This window comes from Coenobita brevimanus, chromosome 92, assembly GCF_032717465.1.
Source record: "Coenobita brevimanus isolate Jiangsu-jjx chromosome 92, ASM3271746v2, whole genome shotgun sequence".
NCBI classification, from domain to species: Eukaryota; Metazoa; Arthropoda; class Malacostraca; order Decapoda; family Coenobitidae; genus Coenobita; species Coenobita brevimanus.
The window spans coordinates 8,732,266-8,753,319 of record NC_137045.1 but is presented as its reverse complement, the minus strand read 5'-3'; the positions used below and the strand labels follow the sequence as shown (position 1 = coordinate 8,753,319).

The window sequence follows — 21,054 nt, the reverse complement described above, 5'->3', positions numbered from 1 at the left end:
ACTGTCTTCCCACTCCTTCATGCAGCATTACCAGCACTCAAAATATTTGTCGCTAATTTCCCCTTATCTATTTAAATATGTGTATACGGATTCACTGGATATGATGTATATTTACAGTTTCACATTTTCTGTCCATAGTCATGATTTGACGGGCATATATTGAATCACCCTGTATGCAGTATATATATATATATATATATATATATATATATATATATATATATATATACTGTATATATATATATATTGGTAGGTGGGAGCGCTCACCATCCTCTCACTCGATGTAATGCTGCTCTCGGGTGTCTGCCCTTTCCTCTCCATCCTTTTTTCCTTCCATTCTCTCCTGTCTTTCTTTCCTTCATTCTTTCCTTGTCCTTCTGCCTACGGGTGACTTTACACTCCCTCTTCTATCTTTCTTTCCTTCATTCTTTCCACTTCCTTCAGCCTGTGGGTGACTCTACACTAAGTGACAAGCCAAATGGAATTGGATGATGGATAGATGGATGGATATATATATATATATATATATATTGTATATATATATATATATATATATATATATATATATATATATATATATATATATATGTGTGTATACTCTAATTTGGAGATATTTTAGTCTTTTGACTGATTCTAGCTAATAGGAAATGTGAAGCACGTAAGTGCAAAATTATACCTGTGAGTTGGAGTCAAGATTCCAAAGGCTTGATTGATGATTGCATGAGACTGTTGCCATTTCCCAGTAATTTTGCATTCTGTTTGCTGTTGATAACAGTGTGTGTGTGTGTGTGTGTGTGTGTGTGTGTGTGTGTGTACACATGCATTCATGCATGCTTGTGTATGCATGTGTGCATGCCAGGTTTAGCTTTCTGGTTGTAAGACAGAAGAAAACAGGATTGCATTAGCTGTGTAGTTACCATTCTCAGAAATACAAAAAAAAAATTTATATTGCAAAAAAAGTATGAGGATATACAGTGTAGAACTAAACGCAACATGATAGTAACTATTGTGGTGTCAGAGTGCAGCAGGGTTGAGTACTGTGACCTGTTTTGTAGCAGGATTGATTAATTGTGGCTGTTCAGTTACACGGTATTTGTCTTATCTTTCCCAGGTCAATAAAGATGAGCTTTATTCACTGCTGGACCCCAACAGGGAAGGCTTACGCACTATTGATGAAGTTGAACAGGGACTGCAGCATATCATTGCAGATGTCATCAGTAAGGACCCAGAAGTCCTAGATACCGTCCGGAAACTGTGAGTGCTTGTTGATTTTAATACACTGTAGTTAATTGTACTACTATTTAACTCATATTTGGAGGGATGAGTGTACAGTAGTTAATATAAGGTCTGTCATTCCTCCCCCAAGTAACAGGGAACTTACTTTATATTCCTATTTACTGGATATCTAAAGCCATGGTCTCACAGAGACATATTCAAGCAGTAACAATTCGAGCAGCAATGAACGTCTCTCATTGGTGTGAACACGAGTTGTTCCGTCGCAGCAAGAAAGCAAATGAACATCGTCGTGCGGATGAAAAATGAATGAATGTCTTCTTGTACTTTCCTGCTGCTTCATGACTGTCACGGTCAACCACTATTGTCGCAGGGAAGATAAGGAAGGATGAAGCTGCTGCTATTCTGGCTTTGTTAACCCCTTAAGACCGCAATTGTTTCAGGCAGGGTACCTCCCACAACCGCAATTCGAGAGTGTTTTGGCGACTTTCACCAAGAGCAAATTGACTGTGTTCTGGCTAAAGAGGAAGAATTTACACACCTGACAACGCAATCCGTACCCCCTTACGCCTAATGGTTACCACACAATCACGCGTCAAAGTTAAAAAAAAGTTTATGATAGTTACCCCTTGAAAACAATCGAAAACATGACAATTTGATAACTACCTATTTTTCTTATTGAAACAGGTCATTTCAAAGTGTTTTGTCACACAACCCATGGAAACAGGTGTATGTAGGTGTGGGGAGATTACTAGACTGTGGGGAGATAATATAGGTTGTAGAAAGTAGGCCTATAGGTACGGGGGTTGGAAATAACCAGCTTTTCCCATGAAAAGAAAGCACTTCATTGTGTTCTGCAACATTTACCATGAAAACAGGTGTGTATGTAGGTGCGGGGAGATAACTCGTGTGGGGAGTAGGCCTACAAGGCCTTAGTGGTACTTGGGGAGAAAAATTTTGGTGACATCCAAATTTTCTTGTGGAAACCCTCCATAAAAACAGCTGTGTATGTAGGTGTGGGGAGATAAAACAGGTGTGGGGAGTAGCCCTACAAGGCCTCATAGTCATTCCAAAACTAACACAGATGCTTATAAGAGTTTATAACCATCAAGAACATCAAAATAAAGTTGAATAATGCTATAAATGCATGAATAAGAAAGGAAAAAAAAAAAACAATAATTTGTTTCCGATTTCCCTTTTTACTGTCCCAACTTCTCGTTACACATTAATCACACCATTAAATTATCACATTATCATTACACTTCATCACACTTATCATTACAGTTTCTGCAACAATCAAATCTTCTTGTAGAAACTCTCCATTTCATTGGAATTTATCACACCAGCCATGAAAACAGGTGTGTTTGTATGTGTGGGGATATGAAACAGGTGCGGGAAGTAGCCCTACAAGGCCTCATAGTCTTTCGAAAACTAACACAGACAGACGCTACTCAGAGGTGCTAATCTGGGCAGGTAGGGAGATTGAAAAAAATAAATAATAGGATGTGTCGTATGTAGTACAACATACAGCGTTCTCCAACTACGTACGTACAGAAACCGGTAGGTACGAAGTGAGAAATGAACAGAGTGAGGTGTAAAAATATGGGAAGAAGTAGAAATAATATGAGACACATACATCAGGCCTGACACTCGGGGGACCTGTTGGGGGTTGGAAGGGTAGTGAGGGACAAGGAGGGAGAGATGGGGTGGGGTTTGTGGGGGGGGGGACAAGGCTAGCAGGGAGGGAGGAGGGGCAAGAGAGGGTGGGAAGCAGTGGCGTAGCTAGGTATTTATCACTGGGGGGGCACTTGATGAACCAAACAAGCCCATACAGCTGGGGAGTTTGGTGGGGACATACTTTCACTTACAGTGCCAACTCCCCCCTTGCATATTATGCATTCTGACCAGTATCAAGAGTATATCTGATGCTGTATGGACTATGGAAAGTTATTAGATTTTATTCTAGGAGTAAGATCAGATGTGTGGTGAGTACTGTAGGGTATTATCCAGTAGCTGATGGAGAATGAAATAAAAAGTCATGGCCAAAAATGAAATTCATATATTACCACTTAAACAAAATGGAAATAACATAAGTGATACTGATAATAAAAGAAAAATTCTGAATTTTTGAAGTAGAAGGCAAAGCAATGATCTCTGTCACTGAGAACGTGCGAATACCTCATTTTAGCAAAATTCTTCTGTTCTTGTGGTTCTCAGCAAACTTATCAACAAATAATTCTAAATCAAGGCTTTTAACTCGCATGCTTTCAATCGACAACACATTAAGATTACCTAATCTCTCATTACCCATTGAATTTCTCAGTGTAGTTTTGATTAATTTGTTGATGTTAAGAATGATTAAATAGTAAGCATAAGTATTTAACTCGGAGGCATGTTTCTTTCTTTCAAACAGAGGAAAAATATTTATTGTATTTTTAATACTGCATGCATGCTTACTCAGTCCTAGTGGGACACGGTTCCCGCACCACACAGCAGCCGTGGCCAGTTGGTGGGCACCTGGGGGGGCACTGCCTTCTAGTGGGGGGGCACATGCCCACCCATGCCCCCCAGTACCTACGGCACTGGTGGGAAGGGACGCAGGTTGTTGTGGGAGGAGAGGTGCAGTTGCTTGGAGGGGTGGGAGAGTGATGGGGGACAAGGAGGGCATGAGGGAGTGGAGTAGAGAGTGGCATGGAGGTGGCCGAGAGGGGGGTGCCCCCCCACCACCTGGGTTGGTTCAATCCCCCCTCACGCCACATCAGGGGCGAGTTCTCATTGGCCTGAAGCCTGGAGCAAGCGTTCTGCAGTTTTTTACAAGCCTCGTTCAATTGATGTGATAAGGCATTTTGGCATAAAGCTCAAATTGCATCGGTTGATGTGATTAGGACTTAAGGAGTTAATGAGCTTGTATGTTGGTCCCGGTGACTGCTTCTTCTAAACTGCGGTGGATTTGAATGAAAACTAAAAGGTGGTCAGACCAACATCTATGATAGCTACAGTATACTACCCCAGGGCTGTTAAAATTGCTTGAATATTTTATCCTTAACAATATTAATACAGCAGATAATATAATCAGATATGAAATTTTGTATCAAAGTTTTTGTAAATAAATTACAGGTATACCCCAGTTTAACTCGCCGCATGCCGGCTATTTTTAGCCCTATGGGTCACCCCAGTGCCGGCCATTTTTCGAGCCCCCCCTCTTTTTTTTTTTTTTTTTTTTTGACTAAAATGATAGATTTTGATGTGGAAACAACGAATTTCGCCATCAAAATGCTGACTGAGGCTCGAAAATGGGTTTTATTCAGTCCGGTATATTCGTATGCAGATATAGTTGCTCTCACGAGAGAAAGCCATTTTCTGTGTAAGGTATACTCAGGTATTTATGCTGGGAAGGAATAGCAATGTTCTGTACACTTTTCTGGTTACTTATTACTTCAGCATCTATCACAATTTGCGTGTCTTTCTCACTGTGAATGGATTATCTTACACTTACTTGAAGATAGGTGCAACCTGACTTCATTACGTACAGTCCTGTCACTTACAAGAAGGTATTTACAACTTGACTTCACTGTATAGTCCTTACACTTACAAGAAAGTATTTACAACTTACTTGAAAATATTTACAAAATGCCTTCACTATGTACAGTACTGAGTGAGGGACACAGGCAGAGTGAGGCAGAGCGAGTGTGAGGGGGAGAGCGAGTAAGTGTATGGCCTTGACAGCCTGGGCTGTGGTAGAGGAGCAGTTACCTTACATGCCTGCCAATTTTTACCCGTGAATCTTGAAAAATGCGGTCACAGTGAAGTTTTTCATTTTAGACCATTTTAAAACGGCACTGGCACGCGGCAGGTTAACGATGCGGTTGGTAAAAACCCATTGGTAGGTGGGGTATCGTGTCTCAGGATAGATTTAACATGTAAAGTATAGGAATGTGTTTTTAGCCTTGGGTTTCCCCTCCAACCAAGTCTTAAACCTACCCAGATGTGTCCAAGAACAAGTTTCTAGCTAACCTAAACCCCCAAAACAAGCTAAACTAAGCCTAAAAGCAGTTTATAACTCACCTAAACTCAAAAATAAAATCTGAAAATCATCAAATATATGTCTGGAAATAAATCAAACTTAGAAAACTGTACCCCAGAATGACAATGTTCACCCCACCTGTGACTAAAACACATTAATCTAAGTCTAAAAACAATGTATATATCAATCTAAGCACAAAATTTAAGTCTAAAATATCATCAAAATCAGTTTGTTTGTTTTTTAACAAAACCCATTGTTAAACCTGGGTTTGGCCATCGTTAGGTGGGGTATGGTGGTATTTCAACCCCCCTCACTAAGCCAAGACATCGTATCTTGGGGTATACCTCAATAATACTTGCACTGATTTGACCTCGATTGTTCTTGGAAGTCTTTTGGCTCGAGATGGACGTGGTCATTTGCAAATCTCTCTGAAGTAATTGCCCCCCAAAACTTTTGAATTTCTTTATACAGTAGACCCTTTTTATCCGCGGAATTTGCATCCACGGATTTAAGTTTCCGCGGATCAAATTTATTTTAATACTGTACTATACATTGTAACTTAATTTGAAATTGGCGCACAACTCGCACCTCTTTTGTCGCTGGAGTTAGCATACTCGCACCTATGGGCATTCCCGCCACTCCGCCAGTTATTGTAAACACCAGTTCGGTACTTATGTCGTCGTTGCCCTTCTCGTGTTTACAACTCTACTGTAATTCATTGTGTAAGGGAAAAATGGCTGAAGAAACAAGTAAAGGATAAAAGCAATCCTTCTAAGCCAAAGAGAGAGCGTAAGGTGTTATCTGGCGTCCTGTCAGAAGGGTCAGACTAGACTCACGGCTTACCTACAGTGCTGCCACACATCTCGTCGCCTCACCACATTGGCACTGTAGGAACTGCACTACAATCATAGTCGTCGTCATACAGCAATCATCGTCATCTATACAGCAGTCATCATCGTCATACAGCGGTCCTCATCATTGTATGAAGGTTATAAAGAGAACACAGTCTTTTGGTGAGTGTCAATATGTATTTGTAATATTTTAAGGTATGTTTTTACTTTTTCAGGGATGTGCTTACCTTATGTGGAAATAATATGCCATTTTGTGATGATGACTTGAGTATCTGCAGAATTTGCCTTCCACAGGGGTCTCTGGAACTTAACCCCCGCGGATAACTAGGGCCTACTGTACACCAAACCCTCGATTTTCGACTGATCGTTATTCAACAGTTCGTTGTGCCGACATTTATAAATCTATTCCCTTTTTCAGTGTTCTACATGGTTATCTCCACCATTTCGACAATTCAGACTGCACACCGCCAGACAGACCGGTTGAGCTGCCTGTCTCCTGCGTTCTGCCATCTGCATTTCTTTTTGGCCTTGTGGAATACTATAGCACCACCTTGGCTCCACCCAAGACCCCTGCTTTTACCTCTGTCAAGCACAGTCATGTGCTCACCAGCCCGAGTGAGTGTTTCGCCATCGCATGATCGAGTGACAATCGGGGTTGCCAGATCCGAACTCGGCCACATTACCAAACTCCTCAATTTTCATCACCAAATTTAACTTTTCATTACCGAATTCTTGAAGCAGGCATTTATTCTTCACTAATTATATATCCATCGATCTATCCATCATCCAGTCCTACGTTGCCCATGAGGAGCGTAGGAGCCCGGAGCTAGTATACAAATGGAAATAATCACTCTCCTTATTATTAGCAACATGTTGATGTAGGGTAGCAGATTAATCAAAGTGAACAAACAGTCCACCGTCTCAGTCCTCTGTATCTTCATACTTGTGAAAAATCCATTTGGTAATGGATCATGCAGATTCATTACCAAACGAATTTTTCATTACCAAATTGGCCAACATTTGGTAATGAAAAATACCAGATGGCAACACTGGTGATGATTGCGCCAATGATTAACGAACGCTCTTAATGGATGATACTGTTTGGGTGCCAGTTTTACTGAATGCACATCTTAGCTTTGCACCAGGTTAGGTAGATTATAATCATTGAGGGGTCTTGGGGGCAAAGCCCCCCAGTTAGGTTTCAGCGCTTCCAATTAGGCTTCCGCTGCTATTTATGGTTTTAAATTGAATACATTTGAGTTTGTTTGGTTTGGTGACGCCACGTCCAGTCGGCAGGATCAGATATAAACACGCTGTCGAAGGCATTCAGGCAGCATTTTTTAATATCGCTAACTGGGTATATTTCGTTTGTTCTCCAATATTTTTTTGATCGAAAATCAAATGTCAGTCGTCTGAGATGTATGTATTACTAAAATAATTTTCCATGAGAATGTAGGTCTATAAGAAAACACCTCAAATCCCTGTGTCACTTTCATTCATAAATACCGCTCTTTTTTCCATCTTTATTGAATATTTTTTGAGTGACGAAGGTAGTCAAGAACCTAACCCCTCTGTTTCTTAACAGTCTTATGGGAAAAATCAGTTAGTTATTCAACCACTTTTTATGGAACGCATCCCTGTCTAATAGTAAGGGATAGGTGTATCAAGAAAAACATCATTTCAGCAATTCTGGAAGCAAGAATTGCTAAAAAATGTCCCATGTGACCCCAGCTACACAAAACAAAAACTTTTCACAATGTATTATGCTTATTAAGCAGTTTGGAGGAGTTACAGTGAATTAGTCGACCAACACACTGACATTTATGGCATGACACCCAAACTACAAGAACCTACAATAATGTTGGGACTGAGAACTTTTCTTTCTTCTTTTTTTAAGAGCAATTACTAACACAGCAAGCACTTACATAATGCAGGATTATTGTACCCTGAAGCTCCTGCTTTATGAGAATTCCATGTTATAGGGCCATATGTTTACATAGTAAAAGGTTTCATGGTACCTGAGCCAGCCCCAAGTTTGCCTTTTGGGGCAATTTTCATTTTTTCTTTTTTTCCTGGATATTTACCCACCTAATAAAGACTTCATTACATACAAACACTGGAGGATTCCTCACCTTGAATGGAAGAGTTTGTGGGCTTGCTAGGGGAAGGTGGAGTGGGGTTCCAAGGCCAGGGCAGGACTCCTACTGGTCCCCAGCACAGTCGTCTTGCCATGCCGGTTCCACAGAGTCCTCATCTGAGGATGAAGGTAAATCCTGTACATCCACAATCCTCTGTTACAACTCTTCTGCCTCCTGCACAAACCCCTCAGAGTCAAGAGGACTCAGAGACCTAGCATCTTCCTCTGGCCCATGCTGCTCTGGCATCTGTCGAGGACAAAAGTACTGGGTGAGTAGAGTCTGGTGGCGTCATATTTTCTCTTGCTTTAGGTCTTCATACGGTCGCGCTGGATGCAACACACTGTACAGCATATCAGTCCTCCTAACCTCATCCACTTTTTAACCCATGATGGCCTCCTTGAGTACATGTGCACCAGCCAAGATGTTATTCATGTGAGCCATGGTCATAATTGGTGCCATGGTTTGTGCCTCAGCCTGATCCCCCTGCTCCTCTGCCTCACGATGTTCCCTGTCCAGGTCGTTGATGCATTGCTTGGCTTCTTGGGGCATCATGTTGTCCCCGACAACCTCAACCAAATCCTCCTCTTGCACCTCCTCACAACCTGACACAGCTCTTGCTGCTCTTACCACTTCCTCCCGCACAGCCTGTAGCAACTGCACCTCACCACCACTAACGGCACACAACTCAGGTGACAGCTTTTGCCAGACGTGATTTATTTTAGCAACAAATACCAAATCCCATGCCATAAGAGTGTTCCTGACAACATTCCTCATGTTGTAGCTTTTCCAAAAATCTGTCACTGTTAGAAGGTGACGCTGTGAAGGGTCAGGCTGAGACACACAAGAAGGACCGGGCACTGGTTCAGCTGGGTCTCAGGCTGAGGTGCACTGGAGGGACCTGGTTGGGGATCTGCTGGGTCATCCAAAATCTCCTCATCAGACAGTGCCTCCGCCTTATCATCACCATCATGCACTTACACCTCGAGATGTACCTTCTCGTTATTGTCCATGGCCTCCCTCAGATACTTAGACAAGATTGTCTCATAACAGTACTTAAAACTAGCTATCACTTCCTGATCTAGGGGTCGCAAGAGGGAAGTCATGTTGCCTGGCAAAAACACTGCCTTAACACTTTGATGTAAACCCACCAAGTATGCTGGGTGTCCTGGGGCATTATCAAGCACCAATAGGATTTTAAATGGTATTCCCACCTGCTCACACCTCTTTGCATCAGGAATAAAATGTTTCTTGAACTACCTATTCAAAATTTCCCTTGTCATCCACCATGTCTTTGAATTTCCCAATAAACCCCGGAGTCATTCATGTCATTTAACTGCTTAAAGCACCTTGTTTTTTTTTTTTACGTTACTTACAAGTAACGGCCGCATTGTATGGTCTGCAGTATTGCAACACAAAAGTAGAGTGATGCTTACCTTATCTGCTTCTCTACCCCTGTCAACCTTGGCATTCTCTTGTGTCACAGCCCAGTCTTGTCAGTGTTGTAAATTTGACTGGCGGTTTAACCCCCATTCCTGATTATTTCCTTTAAGACTTCCACAAACATCTCTGCTGCTCCTGTATCTGCTGACACTCATTCTCCTGTCACCTGCACTCTCTTCAGATCCATATTCTTCTTAAACTTGCCAAACCAACCACTCAGTGCCTTATATCTGCCTTGGGGTCTGGACAGCTCACGGTAGGCTACACCATACAGGTGACGGGCCGTCCTCCTAATGTTATTGGAGTCGATTGGTACTCCTTCCCTCTCCTTCCGGTTGCAGTACATAATGAGGAACCTCTCCATCATTCATGGGAGATCCCCTGTAGGCCTGCGCGGTCTTCAGAATGGCGTCCTTCTTCCTGAGGATCATACGAATAGCTGACCCGTTGACCTAATACATCTTGGCAATGGCACAGTTCTGTTTTCCTCTCTCCTTCCACTTGATTACACGAAGTATGTGCTCCTGGGTCAGAGACTTTCAATGTCTCGCTGGGTCACGGTGTGGCAGTATGGTTGGGCTGGGTCAGGTGGAAAAAAGAAAAGAAAAGAAAAAAAGCAAAGATCACACAGAGCACGTGTGCAGCCAGAGCATGGGGAAAAGGTAAGCTCAGCTGGGGCAGGAATCCTCAGTGGACCTCAACGACACCCCATGCAAACACGTGACAGCCATATGTCATAGGCTGATGCAACCCACGCAATGACCATCACTGGCTGCATTGTCTGTTCCCACCGCGTTATGACCCTAGTTTGCCACTTTAATACTGTTTGAACCATTATTTGGGGCTTCTGACTGCTTTATTTCTAACGTCACTGTGTAGTGTGACGTTCAGAAAAATGGACAGCATCCTCCTCCCGCTTAATGTTTATTATTTTCACATTGTGACTAAACTTGGACATAATATCTTGCCTCCTGTGTTATGTGAGTTTCACGCTATGGGATTACACGTTGTGTGAGCGCTGACTGGACTAGCATTGTTATTTCTTGATCATATCAGTCTTATTTAAATGTACTGTTGTAGGTTGAATGGAAATGGGTAACATGAGATTAAGTTATGAAATTAATGATGAAACCTGAAACTATGATGATAATATGAAATTAAGTTATTAAATTAATAATAAAACCATGATGATTCCAAGTAGCAATTACAGTCAGCTTGATGAGGCTCATTTACTTTACTAGCACCAACTTAAGTGTTCACATATGCTCCCAGCACTGTATTGATACCTTGCATCCCTGTGGACATCCTTAGATGTGCACAGTTTTCTGCTGTTTTTCCCATTTTCTTCTACTTTGCTATATACTACTATTCTTTTGTCATCACAGTCAGTGTTAGCAAGGCAACTAAGCATTAAGGGTGATCATGACTGCCTCTGTTTGGTCTCAGAGAGTTTCACATCTGACATTGTTATTTTTTTGCTGGAAAATGAACAAAAGATCCCATACTTCAGTTTTGCACTCCAGTGCTTGCATAACCACTATAGACCATTGCATATAAGGTCATCATCATCATTATCATCCAGACCTCCTTTCCAACCCCAAGGCAGGGTGAGGAGTAGCAACGTCCAGACAGCCCAAGTTTGCCCACTCCAGTGGGTCACACTGCCAATCACTCATCATTCAAGCCCCCTGAATCCTGGCTCTATCTGACACGCCAAAAACTTTCACCACATTCTGTAGCTTCATATAAACATATCCAGTAGAGTCAGTCTTAAGCTATCACATTAAAAAGGGGTATCAAATCCCTGATCATGCACTTCATCTCACAATATTCATCCAGCCAGCTTGATCTCTTGTCAGTCCTCTAGCCTAACTGACTTCCGAACGTCTCTTCCACACACACTTATCCACCATATCCTTCCACCTTCTCCTTGGCCTACCTCACCTCCTTCTGCCTTCCAGTTGACCCAGTTGTACTTTTTTCACCACTGTATTGTTATCCATTCTGTCCACATGACCATATCATCTCAGTACACTCTCTTCGATTTTGATGTCCACAGGCTTCCTCATTCTGCATCTTTCATGAATCACATTATTTCTCATCCTATCCACTCTCTGTACTCCACATACATTCCTCAGCAGTCTCATTGCCACTGCTGTCACTCTTGACTTTTCATTTTCATGCCACACCAAAGTCTCACATCCATATGTTAACCCCTTAACCACGGGGCGTCACTTTTGTGACACTTGGGAGCAAGGGATCATACCGCGGGGCGTCACTTTTGTGATTCTGTGTTATTTTGAATTCACCCGGGCTTTCAAGTGGTGGCTTGTATCATCTATCAGTATTGCCAATGTCCAACACTAGCCAGCACTCCTAATCTCATCTTTACTCCCATCCATTGTTGACAATTTAGCCATTTCTCCCCGTTCTTGACTCCCGTCCGTACCCCCCCTCCATTACCCTGTCCTCTCGCCTGCCTGCCCGTGCTACACTAAGTAAATCTTCCCTGGAATTTTTCACTGATTTCATCCATTGAAATAAACCCTATGCCCTATTCTTATACCAAATAATATATACAAGAAAGAAATAAGGTAAGTGAGAGTGCCATACACCTAGAATTGGCTAATTATCACCTGACAGCACCTCACGTGCACTCGTTCGCTAATTTTCGCTGTTTATTTCCCCTTGAAATATGCTGTATAATCTATTTTCATAATAAAAATATATATAAGAAAGGAAGGGAGAAGCCTAAGTAATATTTACATTCACCTGGAACTACCTAATTATTGCAGGCCACCACACTGTATTCCACGCTAAGTAAATCTTCCCTGGAATTTTCCACTGATTTCATCCATTGAAATAAGCCCTATGCCCTGTTCTTATACCAAATAATATATACAAAAAAGAAATAAGGTAAGTGATAGTGCCATACACCTGGAATTGGCTAATTATCACCTGACAACACCTCACGTGCACTCGTTCGCTAATTTTCGCTGTTTATTTCCCCTTGAAATATGCCGTATAATCTATTTTCGTAATAAATATACATATAAGGAGGGAAGGGAGAAGCCTAAGTGATATTTACATTCACCTGGAACTACCTAATTTATAATGCATTGTCTAGATTTCCTGCCAGTCATTTCACTGCTATATATTAGCAGCTGTCAAGAGGCTGACGTTGGCAGTAATGCATTTCCATAGGTAGGCCGTCCCGGCCCACCCCTATCAGTTCACTATCATCTTCCAGTGTGAAGGTACGTCTGTTTGCTCCTGCTAACTTCAGCCACTTTTCACCCCCATGCAAAGGGCCCTGTGACCTTTACCCCCTACTAAACCTCGTGTGGAAAGAGGTAAAGGGCTGACAATTGATAAAAGAGTGACCACAATCTTTCTATTGAGTAAAACAGTGCATGTGGAATTGTAAATACAGTGGGGCACCAATTTTCGCGCCTAATTGGGTCCAAAAATAATGCGCGAAAGTGGAATTAGCGAAAATTGGGGCATTGTCTTTATGGCAAAAAGGCTAATTGGTTCCCGGTTATCGTAAAGTAACATCAGATTTTCATTTTCACTTGCAATACAGTACATCAAATCACTATTGTACATTGCATTGTGAGATACAAACAATAAAAACTGTACAGTACACATTATATGAGGAGAAACATACCACAGAGACAAGGTTGAGGTGTTTCATGGATGTTGGGGGTATGTATCCGAGCCTTTTCTCCTGACTTTGAATGTCCCGGCCACTTTTTATCACCACCACTGCCTCCCGGCCCTCCCCCCACACCACCAGGCTCTACCCCCACACCACCAGGCCTTTTCCCCACACTACCAGGTATAGTAGAGGCCATTGAACCGTGAGAATCCAACACAGTGGAGCTAGCACGCTCGTACACAATGGCGGGAATGGGTGGACAGAGTGTTGACATGACGTCATTCAAGATGGCAGTGGGTTGCGGGCGGGCGGTGCAGGAAATTCAAAGTTCAAAATATTGTCCCAAATCCAAAATTTGTGCGCGAAAATCGATTTTTTTCAAGCGAAAGTGGAAGTTAGGGAATATTTGGTGCATGCCGCGAAAGTGGATTCCGTGAATCCTGCTGTAGCGAAAGTTGGTGCCCCACTGTAATGTGTAAATAATGTGTAAACAGCAAGTGAAAGTAATGAATGTAAATATACGGGAACAGTGGAAAATAGTTTTATAAGTTACTTCAAGTGACAGTGCATAACACAGTGTAGATAAAATAGAAGTGTAAATAGCGTAAATAAAATAGAGAATGTAAATAGAAATGTAAATGAGTAGTATTATAAGAATACGAGTATATACCCTAGGAATAATGAAAGTGAAAGTTTCAGTCTAGCATGTATGAATAGTATGAGTTATGAGAGTGAAGGTGAAAGTGACATTCACTCTCAATGCTAGTATACAGGACGAGAAAGTGAATGCTACATATTTTGCTGAAAGAAATTGAATCTCTACAGTGACAATAAACTACTGTTACTGAAGGAAACTTATGGATAAAGACTGTAGATATATATAAGTGTTATATAGTAACAGAAATGTAAACTGTGAGTGTGTTTATGAATAATAGACAACACTAGCGGCGAACGATCAGAAGTGGGATGGTCATACGCCCTCTTAATTTTCATTGCTTTCACAGTGTTTTTTTTAGGGGAGTATGGATTCCAAACTATTTGAGAATCATAGATTAGTGTTTCTAGTGATAATATCAGGCTGTGGTAATCATATTACGAGTTAGGAAGTGTAAAGTGGAGACTTCGTTACCCAACTTCAGAGGTCTCCATAAGTCCTACGTTACTCAACGAAGGCTCAACAAACACCCAAGGAGAAAGCTGAAGGTATGTGCCATAAGTATATGTGATTTTAATATTCTAGGACTAATAACTGATTTTTGGCAAATATTTTTAGAGAGTCTGTCGGAGCGCGAATATGCCTGCGGGAGCCGCATGTCAAAGCAAAACAAGCCCGTGGTGTAAGGGTCAAAGGAGATGAGACCTGGCAGAGTCGAACGGCCTGGGTCTTTACACCGGAGGCCAGGAGTTCATACCTACCACTATATTTGTAGCAGCCGTGGCTCAGTGGGTTAGAGCGCTCCGCTCTGACTGAAGGGTCGGAGGATCGAATCCACCCAAGGGTCATTGGTAGACATCAGGAAGGGCATCCGGTCATAAAATGCTACGCGCTCCAATCCAAAAGTCCTCTACCCAGGGGCAACGCCTTAGCCCTTTGGGGATACCTGGCGTAAAAAAAAAAAAAAAAAAAAAAATGGCACTAACACTCCTTCGTGTAAGCCAGCACAGCTGCAACACTCAATCCTGTGTTTCATATCAAGGCCTTCATAGCACCAGCTTCTTTTCTTTCTTGTGTCTCTCCTCTTTCCACTTCTATTGCACATTTTCCTCTCCTTTCTATCACTGTACCCAGGTAATATGAACTCTCACCAGTTCCAGTCTCTCTCCATTCACTGTAGCATTAATCATGTTGAAATCACAACTTACATGCAGATGAGTTCCCGCCAAATGGTAGCTGTTTGGAGAACTCATTGCTTTTATATTGCTGTTCTCACATGTCATAATTTTTTGCCTTTTAAAGCTAAAAATATATTATCAGTTTGGGCATGTGGAGAGGATGAGGGATGATAATTGGGTGGAGAAGGTGAGAAATGTTAATATTGGGGGTGGGGTTGCGAAGGGTAGACCGAGAAAGATGTGGGATGAGGTCATTAAGTGTGTCCTCAGGGTTAAGGGACTGAACAGGGATGTTGCCATGGATCGTGCAGCATGGAGAGCCGCCATTAGGAGACCAAGGCCAATGCATGCAAGCATGTTGGAGCCTTCAAAAACGAAATGAAAAAACAAAACGAATTATAATACGCATGCTGAGGATAACTGTCACTGGGATGATGTGATTTTTTTTTTGCTTTTATGAAAGGCCATTCTCACCCAGTGATCAGTTAATAAGAGAACTTCGTATTTTATATTTACTGTCAGGGCACTGTCAGTCACATTGGAACATTGGTCCATTGCATGGTATGGTCCAGCAGGGGTGGTTGCGCACCTGCAGATGATGAGTCTGCTCGATCAGCCAGACTGGGGTAGCACAATAACCACAGCCAATTTTTTGTCATTTTAAAGTTCAGAAAATATTTATTGTCATTCAGAATTGCAGTGCACAGATGATATTGAAGATGTTTATAGTACAGCTCTAGTTGAGGTGATGTAGTGATTGGTTCAGTGGCTACAGTATTCCCATGTGGTTCATGTCCTGTGTCAGGTGTTAGGAGGATTCAGGACTTACATATTATTGTATGCATATAGCATTCAATTTTTACACTTTAGAGAGAAAAAAAAAATCATTTACAGTTATAATGCTCAGATCTTGGACAGTATTGTAACCAGTGGGTTCAAGGTCAGTCATAGTGTTTCTCAATCATGGTGATCATTAAACCAGGAGTGGGTCATTTGTTTACCAGAAGGGATATTAAAAATTGGCAGTCATTAAAGTGAAACCAAAAGTAGTATAATAACAAGGGATACATGTATAGTGTGAATGACCTAAAATTTATATAATGATTTACAGTACCACGGAGTACAGTAGCTGTTGTCTGAAATCAGTAAAAATCATTGGAAAATAAAAGTAATTATTAAAAAAGAAAAAAAAATATAGAAATAATTTATTATTAGGAGACCTTTTAAAATGTTTGTAACATCTCCTGTCAGGAAATACCAAGGTGATATTTTTCTGATTTTTTGAAAAGTAAATGATGTATTTACTTCAGATATTGCCTCCACTCTTCTCCCACCATGCTCTTGAATGGTAAGCAAAAATCATGGCTAACTGGCAACTAATTCAAGTACAGCACACCATGCAGGGTTCCAAATTTCGGTCATTTTTCGGCTTCAGATTGCAGAAGTAACAATTGTATAAACCAATAATGAGGAGATTATTGTATGAAAAATTAACCTGTATCTGTTTTGTCGGACAAAGAATTTTCATTTTGAATATACAGTACTTACAAGTGGGAAGGAATCAAAGCATGAGTTACATGAGCTAATTGAACAGTATATCTTTATTGTACTGTAATGTAATTTCAGTAATAAATTTGTGCCTTGCTTTCAGCATGAAATTCTGCAAACCAGTTCTGGAGTGCACTAACAAGACAAGGAAACAGCAGAAACGTGACCAGGGGAAAGTGGGAAGCAAAGCTGGACCAAGTCAAGATCTGTGTGCCAAATATGAGAATTACTTCAACTACAAGAACATTGCCTGGAACATCAAGTCTCATTCAGTCAGTTTCAAATATTGTACTCATTATATTGGCAGGTTCTCACGTACTGTACAGTTATCAGTATGTACAGTTAATTTGCCGTATTTGCAGGGGTAACTGCAGTGTGGTAAATGGGTGTGTTTGGAAAGCAAGGGATGGAATTGATGTTGTTAAAAAATAAAAAAAAAATGAGACTTAAATGGATGTATGGAGAAGTGCATGATAAGGGGCAGGAACCCCAGTTTTAACTTGGTAGGTGAAGGAATGACCATCTGATGAATGAAATGCTTCTTTAAATAAAAATAAAATGTGCAAATGGTTTTGCATGCTTGTGATTTCAAACCAGATTTCATAAGGCATAAATGATGTGTGAATGATTTTATGGTATTACAGTAATACATTCAGCATAATGTTGATAATTTGGGGCACATCATCATCATCATCATCATCATCATCATCATAATCGTCATCATCTGGACCTCCTTTCCCACCCTAGGGCAGGGTGAGAAGTGGCAGCATCCAGACAGCCCAGATTTGCCCAGTCCAATGGATCACACTTCAATTCACTCACCGTTCAAGCCCCCAGAATCCTGGCTCTATCTGATACACCAAAAACATTCACCACATTCAGTAGTTTCACAAAAACATATCCGAGAGTCAATCCAGATGCTGTCATGTTAAAAGGGGTGCAAAATCCCTGAACATTTGCTTCTCCTCACAATACTCATCGAACCAGCTCGATCTCTTGTCAGTCCCCTTGCTCACCCACTTCGAGACCTCTCTTCCTCACACAATCATGCACCATATCCCTCCACCTTCTCCTTGGCCTACCTCACCTCCTCCGTCCTTCAGATTCGCATAATTATACCTTTTTCACCACTCTTTTTATCCATTCTCTCCACATGACTATACCATCTCAGTACACTCTCTTCGATTCTGGTGTCCACAGACTTCCTCACTCCACATCTTTCACGAATCACATTATTTCATATCCTGTCCACTCTCTGTACTCACGTACATTCCTCAGCAGTCCCATCTCCACTACTGTCACTCTTGACTTTTCATTTTCATCCCATGCCATAGTCTCACATCCATATGTTAAAGTTGGCACTAACACTTTCATGTAAGCCTTGCATAGCTGCAGTACTCCAGCCTGTTTCATATCAAGGCCTTCATAGTGCCAGCTACTTTCCTTCCTTGTGTCACTCTACTTTCCACTTCTTTTGCACATTTTCCTCTCTTTTCAATCACAGTACCCAGGTATTTAAACTCTCTCACTAGTTCCAGTCTCTAACCATTTACTGTAACATCACACTGGGTCACCTTTTCGCTCAGTAACCATCACCTTACAGTTTTCTACATTTACTTTCAAGGCACAGTGCTCATAGACATCAGCAGAGCTCTACACTAGTCTACCAAGTTCTTGTCCGGTATTTGCTAGTAGTGCTGCATCATCTGCATACAACAGATTTGAGATACTCCATCCATCACCATTCATTACCAACGCAATCCCCCTCTCCATAATTTGTGTTTTTACTTCTCTAATCACCCCATCCATATATATATTGAACAACCATAGGGACATCACGCAACCTTGTCACACACCCACACTGAGCATGAACCATTCACTTAGATGCCCATTTACCTTTACACATGCTTCACTACCATCATAAAAACTCTTGAAAGCACCTAGCAACTTACCGTTTACACCATACATGCGCAAAACCTTCCACAATCCTTCTCTGTATACTTTGTCGGATGCTTTTTCCAGATCCATAAATACCATAAATACCTTATAGTCCTTCTCACAGGCTTTCTGCACTATCAATCTCACTGCAAGTATTTGATCCACTGCCACTCCTAAAGCCACCCTTTTCATCACTCACCAGGACTTCTGATATCTCTCTTACTTTCTCTATAGTAATTCTTCCATATATCTTCCCTACCACGATCAGTAAACCTATGCCACGGTAATTCTTGCACTCACTTCGCTCACGTTTATTTTGCATAGGGGTACAATCACAGCCTTTTTCCACTTTGCTGGCACAGTTTCATTCATCCATGCCTTCTTACATATCTCCAACAAGCACTTCATTCCGCTTTCTCCACTACTCTTAATTTGGGCACACTGTCGATAATATTCCTGCTTTCTACTTTATGCTGTTCTTTTCATTGTTTGTAGGTCCTACCTCCCCCCCCCCTCCCTTTTTTTTTTTTCTGAAAGAAGAGTTGGAACATTGTTGTTGATGATGATGAGATCAAACTAAATTATCAAATCATTCACTGTCTATGCAATGTGTGTTGCTTTATGCACTAAAAGTGTTGTTTCTACCAAGTGCACTACAGTACTTGCACTCTGCATATTATCCTTAACACAGAATGAACTTGATGAGGAAGTTGTAGAACACAAAAATGCTTGTAAATTCATTGACAGTGTTCCATTTGCATGGGCAGAGCTTGCAGCTTACAGTATTTCCTTAAAACTTTTGTACTGTACTTTGTTGACTGTTCAAGTTTATATTTTCCCATTATAGTTTGCAACATATCTTTATGCTCTGTAAGTTTATAATCATTTTTCATTTTCCAGAGGTCAGTTTCCTCTTTGAAAAAAGAATAGAAGAAGAGCTGTCATTCATTTTAATGCTCTTAAGTAGAGTTAATTCACCATGCAAATACAACAAGGGGAGGGTAAGCAGTGACAACATCAAGAACATGTATATAATGGTGTGTGCATGCTTTAGTGCTGAACAGTAAACAGCACTTCCCCTAGCCTGACAGTCATATTGCTGTACTTGATATTTCACCTCAGTGTAATTTTAAATTATTTTAATGGTGCTCAGTGGTTGAGTGGTTAGAGGATCTTTGTTGGGTTGACAATCTAGCCATGTGCCTAGGGTCAATCCCAAAGTGATGACCATAGATTTATTGAACATCTAATCTCATCAAGAGAAGTTGGCTGGTCATGTTATCTTAATGGTCTGGACTATGGTTGCTTATGCTTGAACCATTGTATCTGGAAGGGGATACTCTGGAATGGGATTTATGTACCAAGAGGTGGGGACACTCACCATCCAGTCACTTGATGTAGTGCTGATCTTGGGTGACTGCCCTTTCCTCACTTACGTCCTTCTTTCCTTCCTTCCTTCCTCTTTTGTCTTTTTTTCCTTCATTCTTTGGGTGACTTTACACTGAGAAACAAGCCAAATGGTTTCCTGTACACCAGGAAAGCATTTACTACGTTGGGTGGTAACAGTATAACCAAATTATGGTGCCTGGTGGTTTAATGGACAATTAAGGCACTCCAATCAGATTGAGCCTGGGCAGGTTTATATCTAAGGGGTGGTTGGGGTTTATTGCTCATGTAATGCCATTTAGATATATGTGAGGCTGGTCACTTTCATCTTAAATGTCAGGACCAGCTTGCCTAGCCCTGGGCTCCTATTCTCCTCATGGGGCAACACAGGATTGGATGATGAATGAATGATGAATTGTATATATAAATTGAAGGATGGTGTCATGAAGAAAAATGTAAGGTAGGGCAGCAGATGTTAGAGTGTCAAAAATGAGTAAGTGAGAGAGGATAGGGTTAGGAAGTTGCCTGTGCTATTGTTAATTAATGATACTGTATTGTTAAGCAAAGATTGAGTGGGAGTTCCAAGTCTTAGAGAATGAATATGGAGGTGTGTATAAGAAATAATACTTAAAAGTGAGTGTAATAAAAAATAAGGTTATAGTCTTTGAGAGGAATGAAGTTTCTGAGTGGAAAGCAGTAGTCTTTGAGAGGAATGGAGTCACAGGGTGGATTGTGGGATGGAATGGTAAGGAAATGCAACATCTGAGCTTTTGGAGAATTGAGTGCTTTTAAATACAGTATTTAGGTATTGTCCTAAGCAAGGATGGAAGATTAGAAGATGAAATAAGTCAAGGAGTACAGCAGACAAAAAGGGTTGCAGGTTTACTGAGGGCAGTGATAAGGAATAAGGAAATGAGCATGGATGTAAAAAAGTTGCTGCATGACAATATTGTGATCTCCACTCTAATGCATGGACGTGAAAATTGTGTCCTGTTGAAAAGA

The 21,054-nt window shown here is 41.2% G+C and overlaps 1 protein-coding gene across 1 annotated transcript in view; it reads left to right on the top strand.

Annotated features, from left to right (window-relative positions):
• The window catches only part of LOC145412070 (S1 RNA-binding domain-containing protein 1-like), a 74,402-nt gene that overhangs the window by 26,727 nt on the left and 26,621 nt on the right, over nt 1–21,054 (top strand). The window contains exons 6-7 of the mRNA XM_080281988.1: nt 1,112–1,254; nt 16,832–17,000. Coding sequence (XP_080138114.1) covers nt 1,112–1,254; nt 16,832–17,000 — 312 coding nt within the window. The remainder of the gene's footprint in view (nt 1–1,111; nt 1,255–16,831; nt 17,001–21,054) is intronic.